Below are 20,281 nucleotides of genomic sequence, written 5' to 3'. Positions count from 1 at the left end.
TTCCACAAGGCTTTGTTTCTGGCAATCTTCCTTTCAGCCAAGGACCTCATAATTACTGTGAAACCTCACCTATTCACAATTGTGAAACACTAAGTTTAGGGAGCAGTGTTTCCCTTCTCCCCCATTCTTTTAGATGAGGAACGGGAGCTACTGATGGGTTAGTGATTAGGCTAACATTACAGAGAGGTTATTGAAAGAGCTGGGAATGGAAGCCAGGAATCCTGGTATCCTTTTCTCTTGTTCTAGATGCATTTTAAACTTTCACTGTGTTGGTAATTTCAGTATATTCACCTACTTTTGAATATACTGAGTATTAATTTTAATGTAATAACAGTACTTACCTTTTTTCTTCATTATGGGTACTCAGGTTGGGGTAAGTAAATGATTTTCTTTGATCAACAGATTATTTTCATTCATTTCATTATTAACAGTGAAACAGATAGCTGATGGCTAAAGTATTACATTATATATATAGAGAGAGAGACTATCTTTAATGTGAGGAAGCATGATTTCTAATTACCTTAGTATTTTGGGGAGGGAAATATGAGTTACACTTCCTTCAAAGAAGTCTATTTATATTTTTAAAAAGTTTTAATTTTTCAGGAAAAGGGAGTCAGGAAATAAGATGTTCTTTAATAAATTGTGTAGACAACTGGAAATCTTAGCCTCCTGTTATGTTCTTATGCATGTTCAAAATTTTTTTTCACAAAGTAAACAATAGTATTTAAAATTATAAAAACAATATTTTAGGTTCTATAATACTTTTTAATGCAACTGAAATATGATTAGTGTGACTCTGAGAAATTATTAATATGCCCATCTTGTATGAGTTGTGTGAAGGACCATGTGCCCCACTTTTATGAACTTAATGGGATCTCAGCATTTGGCAGTATTGGCATTTGTAGAATACATACACCATTTCCTCTCCCAAGCTTTACTTTGCAGCAGATGGTGCTTCAAAAGGACTGATGCTCAGCCTCTCAGGAGATAATTAGCAAGTGAACTGAAATGCTGTAATTCCTGGGGAGAGGGGTTCTGTCAAACACACACTGTTACCTTTCTGCCACTCTCCATTCCTCCTTGAGTGTTTTGGCAGGTGGTTTAGGACTTTTTTTTTTTTTTTTTTTTTAGTATCCTGAATGCATAGGTTGAGATAGGCCAAAATTATGAATTTGGAGGTCACTGATACTTTATGGCAAAACAAAAAAACTTTATGAGCTCAATTCTTTGGTCAGAAAGCTACTAAATCTTTGGAATCAAAGAGCATTTTTACATCGAATATTCATTTTTTAAAAAATCAGCACAGCATACATGTAATGAACCGTCCAAATAGGAATTCTTCAGTGTAATTCATTGATTTTTTTTCTTTCTTTCTTTCTTTTTTTTTTTTTTTTTTTGAGGCAGGGTTTTACTGTTGCCCAGGCTAGAGTACAGTGGCGTCATCATAGCTCACTGCAACTTCAAATTCCTGGGCTCAAGGATCCTCCTGCCTCAGCCTCCCACATAGCTGGAGATTCATTGATTTTAATGTGATGTAACGCTTTCCCTTTTTATTGTGAAATCGGATGAGAAAAGAACTTCATTACCTCTCTTTACCTTTCTATCTGTGCCTAGTCCTCACCCTACTTCTCTAGGCTCATCATACCTTTATTCTTATCTCTTTCCCTTTTAGTGTCCATTTCATCCTTCCTTTCATTATTACCTTGTCTCCTAAACTTGTGTGATGTCCTCTTAGGGAAACTGACATTGTTCTTGGGCATTTGGACTACAGCCTGTGTCCTGTTGTTCCTTAGCCTACTTGCCTTGTCTGCCAGTTTTGACTATCAGTTGGCAACACTTAAGTCTGAAACCCCTGAGAAACTGGGACCTACCAGCCTATGATGAAAGTTTTATTTGTTCTGTTATTTTTGGCTGATTGAGTCTTTAACATTTACTAATGTACAAAAAATGACTTCTTCGTACAATCTACTTTGAACATGACTCTGTGCAAATCCAACCTAATACATGTAGTAGACATTTAGCCTCTGCAAGTTCATACTTTTGTGTTATCTTCTAGACACCAGAATTCCAATTTCATATGCTGGCTTAGAAAATGTAAGTGAAAGAACTTTTGAGTACCTTATGTATTTGGATTATTTATTATGCACTTTTCATCTAGTACTGTTTCTTCACCCTAAACCCTATGACTTCTGGGCTTTTGAAAACTAACATTTAGAACAGGATTTCTCTGCCTTGACAGTATTGACATTTTGGGATGAATATTTGTTTGTTGTAGGAGACTGTCCTATGCATTGAAGGATATTTAGCATCATCCCTAGCCTTTGCCCACTAGATACTAGTAGCCCCTCCCCAGTTATGACAATCAAAATGTCTCTAGATATTGTCAAATGTCCCCTGGAGGGTAAAATCACCCTTGGTTGAAAACCACTGGTTTAGGGTCTTTCCTGTTATATTTACACTTCTTTAGTAGTCTCGTAGAATTAAAGAATGGTCCCAGAACTACCAATACCTTTTTATCCAGATGGATGGAGAATGGCATGTTTAGGGTCATTTATTCATTCATTTATTTATTTCAAGAACATTTTATTGACAGGACTTGAGCTGGAGTCTTGTTCGGATGAGCTGGATTTAAGACAGACTCAAACATTGTTGGTTTAGAATTGTCTGAAACTCTTAAACCTCTACCTCAAATTTCATCTATTTCTTTTCACATTGCTCACTTCTTTTTCTGAACTCTTCATTATTGTCTATATCTTTTGTTTATCATACTTGATCATATACTACTTTGCATTATTCATATATTCATAGGAATTCCTTGTCTTCAGGGCCATATTAGAGGCAGGAACAATGTATTTATACAGATGTTGATCAGAGTCATGTACTTAATTAGTAGTATTCTACATATTTGTTGAAAGAATGCAAATTAACACAATTTTAAAGCAGTGCATGAGCAACAGTATATCCAGTGCTTCTTACCGTTTTAAAGCTCACATGAGGTCTAAAAACAAAGCTGTCCTCTGCTTTACTTGCCATTTGATATACTGATATCTGTGTAATAGTAATTAAAATGTGTTTTTCTAACTTGCCAGGAAAAAAACCTTGTTTTTCTTTAACATTAACCTATAGCTTAGAATACTAAGAAAATCAACTAATTATTAATACTGAGTAACATTACCAAAACATGCTTAAACATGCACATTTCATCTGTTTAATCTAAAAAATGGTTTTTGAGGTAAATAAGACTTTGATGTTCTTTTACTGACAGGTACCTTTATATATAGTTCCAAATTTCACGATCATGTTGGCTTTGGAAGTGCCTTGGATTTTACTTTGATATTGATGCTATTAAAAAATGTATCATTTCAACGAAATCCACATTCTCTAGTAGAGTATTCAAACTACTTATGTGTATTATCTCACATCTGTCTTAGATTTTGATCACCTAAATGGTTTGAAGCTGAGGATTTTTACAGATAATTTAATTTATTTATGCTCATAGAGAAGAGAAGTGACAGTATCTAGCATAACCAAAGTTTAGTAATATATCCTTTTAATGTTTAAATTGTATTTTCTAAAGAGTATTATAAAATTATAAAGTTTAAGGAACCTTCAGAATATCTTTCATATAATAAACAATTTGCTTCATCTGGTATCTTTTTTGTTTCTTTTGTTTTGATCTTGTTTATTAACACAGAAAAGCTTCACTGGCCTGAGCAAGAACTTGCTAAGAAGTCTATTCTAAATGCAGAAGATTCATTGATCATTGACAGCAAAAGAAACATTTCCCACTTACCCCCTGGAATACTAAAGGACATTTTCACAACTGGAACCAGTAGTTACAATGTCCTACTACAGAGCAAGGAGGAGAAAAAGCATCATTCACAAAAGGAATCTTCCTCCACCTATTCCAAAAGATGTAGAAAACCCAGCAAATCTCCTAGCTCTTCTCATAGCAAAGATCCTTGCAGGACGAAAACCCCAGTGCCTGTGACAAGCAGTGGTACTTGGTACTGCCTGGAGAGGCAGCCTGCTGTTTTTGTCACTAGTTCAGTGTCAAGTCCTGTAAAGTTTACACATAATATCTCTGTTACAGGGAACAGCATAGTACTGCCGCCTAAACCCAAAAGCAAGGTCAAGCGGCGTCATTTCTCCACATTTCCAAAGCCAAAGCCACAGCTGCAACCCCAGCCTCAGCCTCAGCTGTCTAGAAGCTTTGAAAAAGGAGATGACTTTTCTGGAAAAAAATTTTGTATATTGACTGCTATAAAGCCTACCAACTTAGAGAAAGAAAAACTGAGATTCTTCAAATCTGACTATACCTACAATCCTCAATTTGAGTATGCTAATCCTGCTCTGCCAAGTGTGTTAGCCAAGCACAGCAACGCATCTGACCGATTTCTTAAGCAGGTAAAATACCACTTCAATGGTGGTATCTTCATTTTCATGTAGCTAAAATGATTATGTGTGATCTTATCAGCAAAAAAAAAGACATTTAAAAATATTCCAATTATTTATATGCTATAGTTAATTCCCACCCAGTACATACGGAATGTGACAAGAAATCTCCAGGTGAGTGGTATCACTTACATGTAAGCTACTTTTCATTAATAAAATTCTATAAAGAATCTATTACATAGATTCTTTGTGACAAGAAACAAGTATATTTAGGAAAACAGCTTCAGATTCTGGTTCCAGGTTTTCATTTGGGAGTTACAAACTTATGGCCCATTAGCCAGCCCACAGACAAGTATTGGGTAGCTCACACCATATTTTCTTTCTTTTTTTTTTTTTACCTTTTCTATATTTTTTCATTTCAAATATTAAGGGGGTATAAGTGTACATAGATACCTTGCATAATGCTTAAGTCAGAGCTTTTGGTATGTCCAGCACCAGAATAGTGTTCATTGTACCAAATAGGTAAGTTTTTATCCCACACATCCTCTCCCTCCACTCTCCTCCCTTTTTGGTCCCAATGTCCTTTATATCTCTTTGTACCTACGTGTACCCATCGTTTAACTCCCACTTATTGGTGAGAACATACAGTGTTTGATTTTCCATTCCTGGTGTACTTCACTTAGGATAATGGTCTCCAGTTCCATCCAAGATGCTGCAAATGAAATTATTTCATTCGCTTTTATAGCTGAGAAGTACTCCATGGTGTATGTATACCACGTTTTCTTTATCTACTCATAAATTCATGGGCACTTAGGTTAGTTCTACATCTTTGCAATTATGAATTGTGCTGCAATAAACATTCTGGAGCAAGTGTGTTTTGATGAAATGACAACTTTTCCTTTGGGTAGACACCCAGCAGTGGGATTACTGGATTGAACAGTGGTTCTACATTTATTTCTTTGAGGAATTTCCATACTCTTTTCCATAGAGGTTGTACTAATTTGCAGTCTCAACAACAGTGTATCAGCGTTACTATCTCTGCATCCACACCAGCATCTATTGTTCTTTGGCTTTTTAATAATGGTTATTCTGATAGGGGTAAGGTGGTATCTCATTTTAGTTTTAATTTGCATTTCCCTGATGATTAGTGATGTTGAGCATTTTTTCATATGTTTGTAGGCCGTTTCTCCATCTTCTTTTGAAAAACTTCTGTTCATGTCTTTTGCCCATTTCTTGATGGGGTTCTTTTTTTCTTGCTGATTTATTTGAGCTCTTTGTAGGTTCTGAATATAAGTCCTTTGTCAGATGTAAAGTTTGCGAATATTTTCTCCCATTCTATAAGTTATCTATACACTCTGTTTTTCCTTTGCTGCGTGGAAGCCTTTTAATTTAATTAAGTTTCATTTATTTATTTTTTGCTGTTGCTGTAATTGCCTTTGGGATCTTAGTCATAGATTCTTTCCTTAGTTCAATGTCTAGAAGAATTTTTCCTATGTTTTATTCTAGAATTTTTATGGTTTCATGCCTTATATTTAAGTTTTTTATCCATCCTGAATTAATTTTTGTAATCACATGTTTTTGTTTTCTAATTGATTTTTTTTTTTTTTTAGATAGGGTTTCGCTCCGTTGCTTGTGCTAGAGTGCAGTGGGGTCATCATAGCTCACTGCAACTTAAACTCCTGGGCTCAAGCAATCTTCATGCCTCAGCCTCCCCAGTAGCTGGGACTACACATGCACGCCACAACACCTGGCTAATTTTAAAAATTTTTTGTAGAGACGGGATCTCACTTTGTTGCTCAGGCTGGTCTTGAACTCCTGGGCTCAAGCGGTCCTCCCACCTTGGCTTCCCAAAGTGCTAGGATTACAGGCGTGAACCACCATGCCTGGCCTTCTATCAATAATTGATTTTTTAATGCATTATATGGAGCATTCAATCTCTGGTTCTTCCTATTGTATTACCTTCCCAACTTGCTTAGGCCTCCTGTCAGTGGTTTGGAGACTCAGGCTTGATTCTTGCCTGTGGACTTGTTAATACTTCACTAAAATTATTAGTCATCATCAAATAAATATTTAAGCCCTCATTTAAAGAAGAAAATAATGAGATTTTAAAAATTATCTTCAAGGTTAGAAAATTGTGATGTGAATGATATGAATAATACTTTCTAAATTGCTCAAATTAGACCCTTAGCACATAGTTTTATGTTTTACAGGGCTATAAGAAATTTCAAAACTTCACTTAAGTATTTAAGGAGAAATTGGCTAATGTTTACCTACAGGGCATAGTTTTGAAATCATAAAGGCAGACTACATTTGACTAAATTAACTTGTACAGGTTTTTATAATGCTTTAGCCTGAACTTGGCTTTGTGAAAATCTGTCTGTAGGATAGGTAAAACTGCATGGTTTCTTTTGCCTGTGGTGTATGCCCTAGTTTAGCATTTTTCCTGATAATACAATATTGTTATTTGTTCTTGTGACCAGAAGACTTTTTGATGTTTATTATAAATAACATGGAATCTGACCAGTCTTTTGAAGCCATTATGTAAAGTTTAATTATCTAAAGCTATTATGTAAAGATTGAAATAATTTTAATCATGATTTTTATTTTCCTTTGTTAGAAGAGATCTTTTCTACTGCATATATATATATATATATATTTTTTTTTTTATTTTTACTGCTTCTATATTCTCTAATAGGCATTCACTTTTTTAAAAACATGCTGAGATTGTAGGCCGGGCGCGGTGGCTCACGCCTGTAATCCCAGCTCTGGGAGGCCGAGGCGGGTGGATCGCTCGAGGTCAGGAGTTCGAGACCAGCCTGAGCAAGAGTGAGACCCCGTCTCTACTAAAAATAGAAAGAAATTATCTGGCCAACTAAAAATATATATACAAAAAAAAAAAAAAATTAGCCGGGCATGGTGGCTCATGCCTGTAGTCCCAGCTACTCGGGAGGCTGAGGCAGTAGGATCGCTTAAGCCCAGGAGTTTGAGGTTGCTGTGAGCTAGGCTGATGCCACGGCACTCACTCTAGCCCGGGCAAGAAAGTGAGACTCTGTCTCAAAAAAAAAAAAAAAAAAAAAAAAAAAAAACATGCTGAGATTGTGCTAAAGATTGTGACTCAAATGGATAAGTTACTTATATAAAGTGGCATCCCTTTGGATGGGAGAAGGCAGTTTTAACATAGTGATTACATATTTATGCTGCACTACTTCCCACATGTGTAAAATGGAGTAAAGAAAATACCTACTTAAAGAGGTTAAAAAAGTTATTTTGATTATTAAATGAGATAATGCTCAATGCATATATTGTAGTTAGCATAGTGCTTGGCACATAATAAGCACTAATAAAAAATAGCTATTATTTTTATTCCTATTTGGCAGTTATTCTTGTGATTTTTTTTTTTTGTGGAAATTGCAATTGATTGAACAGGGGTTCCACAAATGTAAAATTTATGATAATTACAAAAATTCTATTTGCATTTTTCCCCCTTAGTGCTGAAAGAGATGGCTGAGACTTATTTATCAATATTCTTCAATTTGGAGACCTATCCTAGTCCTGCCTGTTGAGAAAGAGATTTCTCACCATTAAATTAAAATGAATTCTCTCATTTCTCTGGAAGGCAATTTGGGAGCCTCAGAAGCCCCACAGATTGAGAATTGTCACTGCTTAGCCTGTGGCTTTACAATTTTTATTTCGATCCAATTCCAGCTTCAGGAGATTAAACTTACACTTGGATTGCTTGAGACTTCTAAATAGCCCCAGCAATCCTAGCTGGCTTGTACCTGAAATGCCACTATTTGGGAGAATGCTGTCAATAAATGCCAAGTCTACTATTTAGACCACTTTAATCAAATATAGGAAATTCACAGGACAGGGCCTCTGGAAAAATATGCTTAAATTCCTCTTCAGCATCTGAGTAAATTACGACATGACATCGTATATGCTTCCCCTCCCCAGACAAAACAACAGCTTCAAGACTGGTCTCCAGGACCCAGAAATGTGCTGCCAAAAGAGGCCAGGATGGCCAAGTAGCCTCATGGTTTTCCACGCATGAGGCCTTACCAACCCCCAGCTGACAGTCTTTTAAGTTTCATGATCTGGATCCTTCTAAGGCAGGCAGTCTGTACTGTTGGAGGATGACGGTGGTCCTCTTCAGTGCACAGATTGGCAGAACTTTTCATGTACAAACAAGTCTGCCACAGTGGAACCAAGGCAATGCTCAGGCTCTTCATGATTATCAAGGAGTTCCAGGACTCAGGCTTTTTTTTTTTTTTGGTCTAAGCAGTTAGTCCCTAGGGAGGCACTCAGGCTATTGAGGTGGTACAGGGTATCGAGCATGGGCTACAAGACTGGGATATAGCTCTAGGTGGAGTCTCCTGAGACCTGCCTAGCTGCATTCTGGCAGCCATGGTGGCCTCAGCTCCTCCACTCTTGGGTATATTAAAAGTGAGTACCTACTTGGATCAACTTCATTATGTTAGGAAATAAATTCTTATTTTCATCTTCCTAGTTAGCAGACTTTGTATTATATAGTCATGGCATATGGAGTCACAAACTCAGATGCCTACAGAATCTAGGCAGGGGCCATAAACGATTTCAGGGAGCTGGCTGGGGACAGTAGCAAACTGGAAATCAGACAGTGGTTATTTTTTTTTGAGCCAGTGTTATTATATGTTCAGGGTTTTTAAGAGAAGGTAGAAACCTGAATTTTATGTGAAGTCTTCCAGTTTGTAAACATTGACACCTAATTCAGTTAAACAAACACAGGCTGTCCAGGCCAATGAAAACCTGTGATGAATGGCCCACATTCATCCCTTGGGTTGCCATTTTGCCATGTCCAATTCACCAGATCTATTTAACATAGGTTCTACCTTGTTAGGAGCAATGGTTAATATAAAGAGTTTTAAATGTGGTACTCTGAAAACAGTCTCTTGCTTTTAGAGTTTATAGTATGATTGGAATAGGTAATTCTTTGTTATTTTAAAACACATTCATAAAAATACATATATAAAATCATGTGTGCTCTAAAGCAAGACAGATGTTCTTTTTTGATAGAAAAAATTTATTTGGAAATAAAATGCCTTCAACAATATGACGTCTTGACATAAAATTTCTTTAAGGCTAAGTTACAGTTTTACTAGCATTGAAACAGCATTTTATCTTTGTAGACCTCAAGTTGTCAAAACAGTAAGGGAAGGAAAAAGTAAGCTTTCTTTAAATTATACCTCTCCCTAGATTACATGATTTTCTGTTTAGCAAATCACAGACCTTTCACAGGTACCTTGAAGCTATAAAGTTTTTTAAGAGATTACTTTGAGTTTAGAATGTTCCATAGTAGTTTTGTGTATCAGATTAGAGAAATGGGATCATTTCTTAACCTACTAGCAAGAAAGCTTTTCTTACAGATCAGAGATGGAAGCACCCCAATCAGATTATATGTACTTGGAAGAAGGTATGACCTTGATGACTCATTGAAACACTTTGTTGATTTGCCTTTGAAAACTCAACTAACATGTACATTCTCAAGTTTTTACTTTAACAGTCTTTTCTACACAATAGCTTGAATATCTGCTTTTTTCAACGTAGGTGGTAAAAGAACAGTTTGCAGTACTAAGCTGTTTATAAATATCTTATCCTGGGAGCAGTTACCCTCTCATTTTCCCACTCACCCTTGTATTCATTAAACCCTGACAACGCAGAAGTTTGGAAGTGGAGAACTAAGAGCAGGGTTGGGGGAGAAGAGGGTGGAATGGGCTGCAGGTGACAACTTCTTTCTTTGCCTGGCTGTGTCATTCATTGAAGACAGATTCAATGTCTGAGATTTATTTATTTCCTAGGTTCTGCATATGTAGAGTATAATTTTTTTGAAATACTTTGATTTCTTTTTATTATAATCTGATCCTAGTTTGCAGTTCATGTTATAGAAAACTAGATTATTGTCAAAAGCAGTTTTGCTGCCTTCTGTCCATCCCCTGCTCTCCACACTGCTGTCACTGTCTTTCTAAGGTCCAAATTTGATCATGTCACTTCCCCTTCCTGAAAAACTTCAGGGCTCCTCAAAATTTAGGATAAAGTCCAAAATCTTGAGCATAGCCTGCAAGGCCTTACACCAAAGTCAGCTCTATACTCAGCTCTATCATAACGTTTATATCCACTGTTAACCATCCTTAAGTTTCTTATTTGTCTTTACTACTAGACTGACCTCCTTGATAGAAGTGTACTTTACTTATTTCCACTATCCCCAGAATTGAGTACAGTTTGTGACACGGAATAAATAAGTTTCCAAGTGCCTCTCTGTTCTAGGAACTCTGCAGTCTTGTCTGAACCAAGCTGTATTTTACTTTCTTTGGTTTCTATATGCTTTTGACAATATCATTCCCTTTTGCCTGGAGTGCCCTCTTATTTCTTCTAATCTTCCACTTCTGTTTGCCTTTTTCTCTATGATCTCACAATAGTTAATTTATAATTCCACCAAAGTCTTACTACAGTATCTGTTTATATGTCATCTCTGCCAGTCTAGTGGTAGGACAGGGATTTAGATTCTAAAATATAAAAAAGAATAAAAGTAACAGTGAGTAGCACATAGAAAGTAACCATAAAGATGAGTAAATGAATGAATGGCTAGACAAAACGAATAGTTCTTTTTGCTGGTATGCTAGAAATTTAGTAAAGGGCTTTACAAGCAACAGATCCAAATTTGTGGCCCAAGGGTCAAGTTTAGCTTACATATATGATCTGTTTGGTCAGCACAGTTTTTTTAAAACATTGGAATGTAAAGATGCTCTTCTGTTGCCTCTCCAAGATGTCTTACAACCAATAGCTTTACACAGTGGTTACTGCTTACAGCTGAAGGGATTCGAGAGTGTGACCGCTGCTCCATTGTCCCATTTGTTTTCATTTTTGGCTATAGTACCTTGAATGGAGGCCTCATAATCTGATTGAATAGTTACAGATTTTTATTTATCTAATTTGCTACCAGCAATAGTCAACATTAAAAAACTCCTTCAGTATTTGGAATTTTGCTTTTCATTCTGAGAATTTCAAAGTACCAGGATGTGTATGTGTGTGTGTGTGTGTGTGTGTGTGTGTGTGTGTGTGTGTGTGTGTGTGTATTTATGTGTATCCCATGATTATCTGAGGTAACCATTTTCAAACTGTTTTGAGGAACACTGCCTAAGAAAAGGGGCCATATACGATGTAAAACACAGAATATTATATTCATCTTTAAGATTTATCACACGTAAGAAAAGGACTGTCTGATCTCATAGGAATTAATTAGTATTTGGTGGGGGGAAGTTCTAGATTTTAGAATTTCTGAAAAGGGATGGAATGAAGGGAAGGTTGGAATTGTATATTATAATTAGGCAGGAAAAACATTACCTTGAATAAAAAATTGGAGGGCAAACAAATTACCTTAAATTCTGAAATTAAAACCCAGCAGTCTTCTGATAAAACTTAAGTACTATATCCAGTCACATGGGAAATAGATTACAAAGCACATTCACAACCCCCCTCTCATTTTGTCCTCACAACAACCCTGTGAGGTAAGTAGGGCAAAGATTTTCATCTCCATTTTGCTAGTAAAGAAACTAAACCCTAAGAAAGGTAAAATGATAAACCTAAGATCACACAGTCAGTAAATGGTGAGGTTCTAACATAAAACCTGGTCTTCTGACTTCTAGTCTTTCCATAGCATTACCCTGCCTCATATCATATTAATGTCCCTGTTGTATTTAGTTTTTTATTGAGTAAAAACTGCAATTGAAAAGGGAGCTAGTTTTTTGTACATGACTGTTGAAATGGCTTGTGATTGATGGTCAGAGTTCCAAATTGCTAAGCAGTAAACAAAATCAGCAAGTAAACCGAAAGCATATTATTTAGCAGAATATTGAGATTTTTCAGAAAGTTTGTTATATCAACCAAGATAGTACTGTAAGTTTTATATTGAGAAATTTTTCATTTTCTAAATTAGTGGTTGAATGTTATGTTATGCTATTTGATTACTCCCCCTTTTTAAATAACAGCTTTATTAAGATACAATTCACTTACCATACAGTTCACCCATTTAAAGTGTACAGTTCTGTGGTTGTTAATATATTACAATTATGCAACCATCACCACTATCTAATTCCAAAACATTTTATCACCCCCAAAAGAAACACTGTACCCATTATCAGTCAATCCCTAATTCTCACCTGCCTCCCAGCTGTAGGTAACCACCAGTCTACTTCCTGACTTTCTGGATTTGCCTGTTCTGGACATTTAATATAAATGGAATCATACAATATGTGGTCCTTGTGGTCCTTTGTGACTGGCTTCTTTCACTTGCAATGTTTTCAAGGTTCATCCATGTTATATTCTAGTATGTATCAGTACTTTTTATACAATATTCCATGTATAGATATACTACATTCTGTTTTTTTGTTAGTTGGTAGACATTTGGGTTGTTTCTACTTTTTGACTGTTAGAATAATGCTGCATGAACATTTGTGTATGCATTTTTGTGTAGACATATGTTTTCAGTTATCTTGGCTACACACCTAGTAGTTGAATTGCTGGTACATATGGTAACTCTAGGTTGGTTTAACCTTTTCAGGAACTGCTAGACTATTTTCCAAAGTGACCACACCATTTTCCTTTCCCACTAGCAGTGTGTGAGGGTTCCAATTTCTCATCAACTTTTATTTTGGGTTTTTTTCCACCTGTAGCTATCCTAGAGAGAGTGAAGTGGTGTCTCATTGTGGTTTTGATTTGCAATTCCCTGATGGCTAATGATGGCCATTTGTATATCTTCTTTGGAGAACTATCTATTCATATCCTTTGCCCATTTTGAATTAGGTTATTCATGTTTTTATTATTGAGTTACAGGAGTTCTTTACATGTTTTAGATCTAAGTCCCTTATCAGATATGAAATTTGCAAACATTTTTCCAGTTCTTTGGATTGTCTTTTCATTTTCTTGATGGTATCCTTTAAAGCACAAACTTTAATTTTGATGGAGTCCAGCTTATCTTTTTGCTGTTTGTGGTTTTTGTGTCATTTTGATATCACATCTAAGAATCCATTGCCTAAACCAAGGTTATGAAGATTTATACCTGTGCTATCTTCTGAGAGTTGTATTGCTTTAGCTCTTACTTTTAGGGCTTTGATCCATTTTGAGTTAATTTTTGTATACGATATGAGGTAGGGGTCTAACTTCATTCTTTTGTATATGAATATCCAATTGTCCCAGCACTATTTGTTGAAAAGAATTTGATTACATATTGTTCTTCTTTTAATAGAGGAGAATATAAGTGCTTCAATATCATGAGATGACAGTGCTGTAACATTATGAATAGTGTTCTGTTTTGTGTAGCATTATAAGTGACATCCAGATCAGGAAAGAGATAGGACCATTTACTTTATGTAGAACAGTTGCTCATTTTGTGTTTATTCCCTCTTTGCTCTAGGTTCCTACTCTCTGAAAATCAATTTGTTTTGATGCCTATAAGATATACAAAGCTTTATTTAAAACATTACCCTTGGCCAGGTGTGGTGGCACATACCTGTAATCCCAGCACTTTGGGAGGCCAAGGGGGGAGGCTCTATTGAGCCCAGGAGTCTGAGGTTGCAGTGAGCTATGATGACACCACTGCACTCTAACCTGGGCAACAGGGTGAGACCCTGTCTCCAAATAAATAAACAGAATAAAATATTATCTTCTTATTCTACAAACAGGGAAGGATTCAAAAATGACTGATTTATGAGCAGAGATAATATTGATTAATAATTTAGCAAAAAAATGAGCTTTTTGCTCAATATTTTTAAAAAGGTAAAAATGTATTTGGTTGCCTGTTTCATCTCATTTTTAGCAAGAAGCATTACCCTACTTGATAGTGTGTCTTGTGGAGCTTAATTAGATTCTGTTATACCATTTTCTAATATGGTGATGGAGGAGTTGGCCGGATACTAAGATGGACACAAAGGAAAGGTCCAAAGTCAGATTCATGCAGAGTAGGGGACCAAGTCCTGGAAAATTGGGATAGGTGTGCGTATATTAAGATGTTTTGGTTCTAGAGGTTTTAAAACTGACTTATGAAAATTTGTAAAAGTACTTTGCTTACTATTTATATTTGCTACTCTTAGAGTTGGAAAAAAGCAGAGAATATATTTGATATCTGTAGATGATAAAACTGGGCTACATTTTGACAGCGATGAGGGAAGTGGCTGCCTGCTCCATGAGTTGACCTTCAGAATGCAAGGCCTACCAACTCTTTTCCTACTAGCACTCTGTTCTGCCTAAAAATCTGTTATAGAAAAAACCAGTTGAATTTTTAAGTTAACTTTTATGTGTTTCTCTGTTAAATGCAGATGTTTCAGAGAAGGAATATCAATGACTACCTGGCAAGTGGGACAAGGTAATTAGGTAATGAGAAAGGACAGGAGATTCCAAAGTAGAAGGCACTTAAATATTTATTTTTCTAATTATAAAAGTAATATGTTTCAGCAGGTTTTTAGGGGGTTAACAAGAAAAAGAAAAAAAAGTAATATATATTCATTATAAAAACTTAGAAAAGCGTAGAGAATAAGAATTTCATAATTCTCCCACCCACAGATAACCACTATTGTTCTTTTAGTGTATTCTCCTTTTCCCATGCCCGATGTTCATAATCATGCCTAATGTTCATAATTGCAGTTAGTGAACTTTTGCTTGCTTATCATGAACATTTTCTCATGTCATTAAAAACTGTCAACATTTCTTTTTGTTAGCATCAATTTCAGTGACTGTATATATTTCATTTAATGGGTGTATAATAATTCAATTAACTTGAGTTTTTAGGTTGTTCCACACTGGGCTTTTTAATTTCAAAGAAACAGTTTTGTTAATCATCCACTCTAGGGAGCTCTTTGCCTAGAGTCTGTTGGGATAAAGCTAGTTAGTGAGTTGTGCAGTGGAGATTATTTCTTTTTAATTTTTTAATTTTTCAATTTTATTTATTTATTTTGAGATAGAGTCTCGCTCTATCACCTAGATTAGAGTGCTATGGCGTTAGCCTAGCTCACAGCAACCTCAAACTCCTGGACTCAAGTGATCCTCCTATCTCAGCCTCCGGAGTAGCTGGGACTACAGACATGCACCACCAAACCCTGCTAACTTTTAAATTTTTTCTATTTTTAGTAGTGACAGGGTCTTGCTCTTGCTCAGGTTGCTCTCGAACTCTTGACCTCAAGCGATCCTCCCACCTCAGCCTCCCAGAGTGGTAGGATTACGGGCATGAGCCATGGTACCCGGCCAATTGTTTCTTTTTCAAAACAGGTTATAGACATCCTGATGTGTCTCAGAGTGGTTCTCTTCTCATTAACTTACCTAGAACATAATGGTATTTAAAAAATATAAAATAGTTTTATTCATTTACAGACAATAAAATTCACTTATTTTAGGTGTACATTGCAGTCACTCTTCTTCCCTGAACCCTGTTCACAGGTAACCACTGATCTGAAGTGGCCATTTGATCAGTTTACTTGGTCTTTTTATAAGTAAGAAAAGTTTTCTTTAATTTTAAATATTGCTCTGTACTATTTATTTTAGTTATTTTAACTTACTCTTATAATAGGCTCAGTATTAGTCATCTGCATTCCATATGTCACAACTTCCGTCTCATTTTTGACGTTTTCCTTTTTTTCTAAGAGAAATTTTGAAGGTTGTCATTGGTTTCTTTAACTTGTGAAATGAAGCTTGTGCTTTCTAAAACTTTATTGGGTTTCCTGTAGAATAAATTAGGTTGAACCATATAAAATTATTCATATTTAATCATTTTGACCTACAAAGATGGCAGTTTCATCTGGTTTAACCTAGTATTCCTTCAGAGGTATGTTCTTCATTTGAGTTTTTGGTGTAAGGTTTCGTATTTCCTTGGAGTGTCACATTTCTTCAAGGGCTCATATACCTTTTTTCTTTTTCCATTACTCATCTGTGATTAAGAAGCACCTTATCCAAGGGCTTAAGTTGGCCTGAAAACAGGTATAAGAAATTATTTAGTAGGCTCTTAAGATTAAGATTCACATGAGAGTTGATTTGTTGAGCCTCCTGCCCCAGGTTCCAGAGTTTAGGGACTTTCTAAGCTTTCATTTTAATATTTAATATTCAAATATTCCCAGAATGCAATGCATCACATCTCTTCTACCTTCTTATTCACCCTGTTTCTCCACTTTATTTTCTTTGGAATTGTATACTATATTGGGGGGGGTATAGTTTTCTGATTAACATAAATGATGATATACAGAGAAGAGGGGTTTGGGATGAAATTTATTGCCTCTAAAAGTATTATTCATGCAGAGGTATATGAAAGCCTAATTCTTCAAGTGGTATAGACATTGATTCTCTGAACTCCAAAGATAGTGGGTGAACTCCCTTTTTTCTCCCCGTTTTAAAGAACTTTTTCCTTCCTGTTATAGCACTAATATAATGCATATTGTAAAGAATTTTAAAATATCTGAAAAATACAAATAATAAATTTCAGTGCAACCCATCAATCACCCCCTTCCCAAGTGGGAACTTCAGCCTTTTGGTATATCCTTCCAGGCTTATTTGTGCCTTTTAAAGCTCCTTTTTTTTTTCTAAAATTTGGATCATACTCAAAATTTTTATGGCCTGCAGTTAAGAAGTTGTATAAGGAAGCAAAAGTCATTGTAACACAAAAGTATTCACTAATGGAGTAACTGACTCATTACCACTGAACATCCTTTCTTCCTTGAAGCTTGAACTTATTTCCAACCATCCAGCTACTGTCTCTATATCCATGCTCTGTCTCCATGCTATGGGGTATTGTAATGCAGATAGGTTGGGAAGTTTTTTCTTAAGATCTATGAAGGATGCTGCAGATCTCTGTAATTACTGACAAATCTGTCTGGGTTGGACCAGTTGAAAACCCAATGAAGAAAAGAACCAATAGAGATGATGATGGGTTAGACATTCAAAGAAGAATGACTGAATATAATGTAATGTTTAATATTGAATATTAAAATTGGCTTTTGGGAACATCAGTGTAGTTCCCATGAAGTGTTGCCACCATGATGGTGCCATGTAAGTCAAGATGAAACGAAGAAACTGATATACTATTGTATATGATTTTGTTAGAAAAATTGCATTCCCTCCTTGCAAAAAAACCCCACTATTTTTATTCATTCTCTGATTTATTTATTCATTCTGTGATCTGTGATAACAAGGAACACCTGTATTTAAGTTTTTCTTAATTCTCTAGACTTTTACATTTGCTACAATAAATAGTAACCAGATAACCACGTAGTCCTATTGAGTAAGCATATGCCTAGAAAAGCTAATTGTATCCCAAATTAAGTACATACTTTAAAACACCTATAAGCAAAAATTATAATAAAAATTTTTTTAGCCTTTTTAAAGTCTATCAGTCCAATATAGAAGGTACCACTTCTTCTTATGTAGTTCTTAAGGCCAAGTTTCTCACATTCTTCTCACTGTGATATCTGGATGACTGGTAACCATTATAGACAGGTAAATGCAAAACATCTGCTAAAATGGGTTTTTAATTATGTGTTAATTTGTGCTTTTATTATAATTATCCTATTTGTCATATGACTAAATTTGCCTCTGGGACACTTGTGCTGCATTTGCCATTCTCTGAAATTTTCTCACATTTTACTGTGTACTTGAAGCACCTGGGGATCTTATTAAAATTCATGTTCTGATTCAATAGGCATGAGGTTGGTGGGGGGCCAAAATTCTGCATTTAGAACCAGCTCCCATGCCATGCCAGTGCTGCTGGCCTTCAGACCACGCTTTGAATAGCAAGGCTTTCAGTAACAGTTTTGGGTACAGAAGCCCTGCAAAGCCTATTGAAGCCATTTTTTTTTTGTTATGATAGCTTTATGATACATGCTAGTTTACTAGTAATGGGTATTTTTCCAATGGGGATATGTATGTTGAATAATGACTTTCACATGTGAGCTTTTCTATAATTTTTGTGTCAAAGCACATTATTTACAGTGGTTATTTATAAAGAATAGTAACATACCAATGATGATGTAATAGTTAACATGTATTGACTACTTACGCCCCAGATAATAAGGGTTGACTAAATTTTTTCCACAAAACCATGAAGTAGACATTATTATTGTTATCCCTGTTTACAAATGAGGCTGAGTCACAAGTTTAGTGACTTGACCATCGTAATACAGCCAGAAGATGACAGAGCCAGGGTGTCAGCTCAGGTCGTCTGACTCTAGAGCTTGTATCTTTAATCTCTGTACTAGTCAGTCCAGAAACTACAGACTTTATGTAACATGTATCATAATTTTTTAGTTTCTTTCACAATTCATATAACATATATTTGAATTTTCTAGTTTTTTTTCCAAAAGGCCTTTGAAAAGCAATTTTTTTCTTCCTTATGTTTTCCTTTCTGTGGCTTTCCCATAGATACTGATCATTTGTGATTTGTTACCAGGTTTTTTTAGTCTTTCATCCTGCACATATGTGTTACTCTGTGCATGTGTGAGAAAAACATCTCAACTTTCTTATTCCTTTGTTGTGAAAATTTATAAAGAATGAAAAGTAATTAGTACCCTGCATTGAATGAAAGAGAAAAGTGTTCTTATTAATAATGTTGAAGTTTTATGTTTTCTGCCAAAGAGTAACCCAGGAAAACAGCAGATTTTATGGATTGTCACAGAAGACTGATTGTTCTTTTGTATGTCCTGAAAATTTTGAAATTTTTTTTTCCTTCACCCAAATGGTAATTGTAATCTAGTGACTAGTGTGGAAACATACCTTCCATTGTGAGTTCTCCTGCCAAACCACCAAATGATCTTAGAGAAGCCAGGAATCCCTCTGTCCCAGCTTCTCAACCTGTCAGATGCCAGCACTATCTATATGAAGTATTGGAGCCCCTCTGTCCTTCAGCATGTTAAAGAGAAACTAACACAAGGAAAGAGAGTATTTCTAAATCCATAGGCATTTGTACAAATTTACAAAAATGGGTGGGAAGTTGTTTAAGATTGGAAAAATGTGCCATTTCAGCTGCAGGTTATTTTGAAAATCAATAACCTAGACTAGGTCATGATAAATAAGAACATAGCTAGCTTATTATTCATCTCAAAGTAATATGAGGCTATTTACTTTCATTACTCTCTTTCTTTTACAGTCCATCAATATTATGGAACTGACTTTACAGAAATACGGAAGTTATGAAAAATTTGAACAAGCCACTGGTGGTAGCTTACTATCTAAACCTCGAATCTGGAGTCATGTCAGGAAGTACATGATGAAGGAAGGCTGCCTGGGGGAGGTATGAATCATAAATAAACAAGGAGTTGGCTGTGGCATTTTATTATAACTCTCAGTCAGTGCCAGTCAATCATAGTTTTTTCCTGCAGGTTTTGTTTTCCCAACCCTATTTTACTCATTAAATTCGTCACCCAAATAGAAAACAGCAACAAAAAATGAGTTGCCCAAGTTTCTGACTAAATACTGTAAGTCTAACTACCTGCTGTATTAAATTGTTTTGATGTGTTCAGTTTCTTCTCATTTTTCTTCTGCCATTTCTGTATAGCTTGTGGAATTATATGTATTCCTTTCTGGAAAATTGTTAATAAAGAGATTTTCCCCAGTGGCCTCTCTTATTAGTAGTCTGTTCTTAGTGGTCAGTCTCAAAGCCTTGGTGTTAGCAATGAGCAGAACTCTGGTACTTGTACCTCCTTTTGCACCATTTTATCCAGGGACTGTATTTAAGAGATCCCAGAGGTACAATTTTAAGTCCTCTGTGTTTCCTCAGCACAGCCATCTACTTTCCCTTCAACCCAATAAAGTTCTTGAGTTCCCAGAGGGTTAAAATTAGAAGAGTCAAAAGTGATTGGCTGTACATCCCATCTTGGTTTCT

The 20,281-nt window shown here is 35.6% G+C and overlaps 1 protein-coding gene across 2 annotated transcripts in view; it reads left to right on the top strand.

Moving 5' to 3' along the window:
* KIAA0895 (KIAA0895 ortholog) overlaps positions 1 to 20,281 on the top strand; it is a 50,076-nt gene that overhangs the window by 17,821 nt on the left and 11,974 nt on the right. The window contains exons 2-3 of one of the 2 annotated variants that reach the window (XM_045565146.1): positions 3,695 to 4,407; positions 19,547 to 19,690. In XM_045565146.1, coding sequence (XP_045421102.1) covers positions 3,695 to 4,407; positions 19,547 to 19,690 — 857 coding nt within the window. The remainder of the gene's footprint in view (positions 1 to 3,694; positions 4,408 to 19,546; positions 19,691 to 20,281) is intronic. The other variant, XM_045565147.1, reaches the window with a different exon arrangement.

Source organism: Lemur catta, chromosome 11, assembly GCF_020740605.2.
Source record: "Lemur catta isolate mLemCat1 chromosome 11, mLemCat1.pri, whole genome shotgun sequence".
NCBI lineage: Eukaryota > Metazoa > Chordata > Mammalia > Primates > Lemuridae > Lemur > Lemur catta.
Note: the sequence above shows the minus strand (reverse complement) of the source record. Positions and strands in the feature narration are given on the sequence as shown.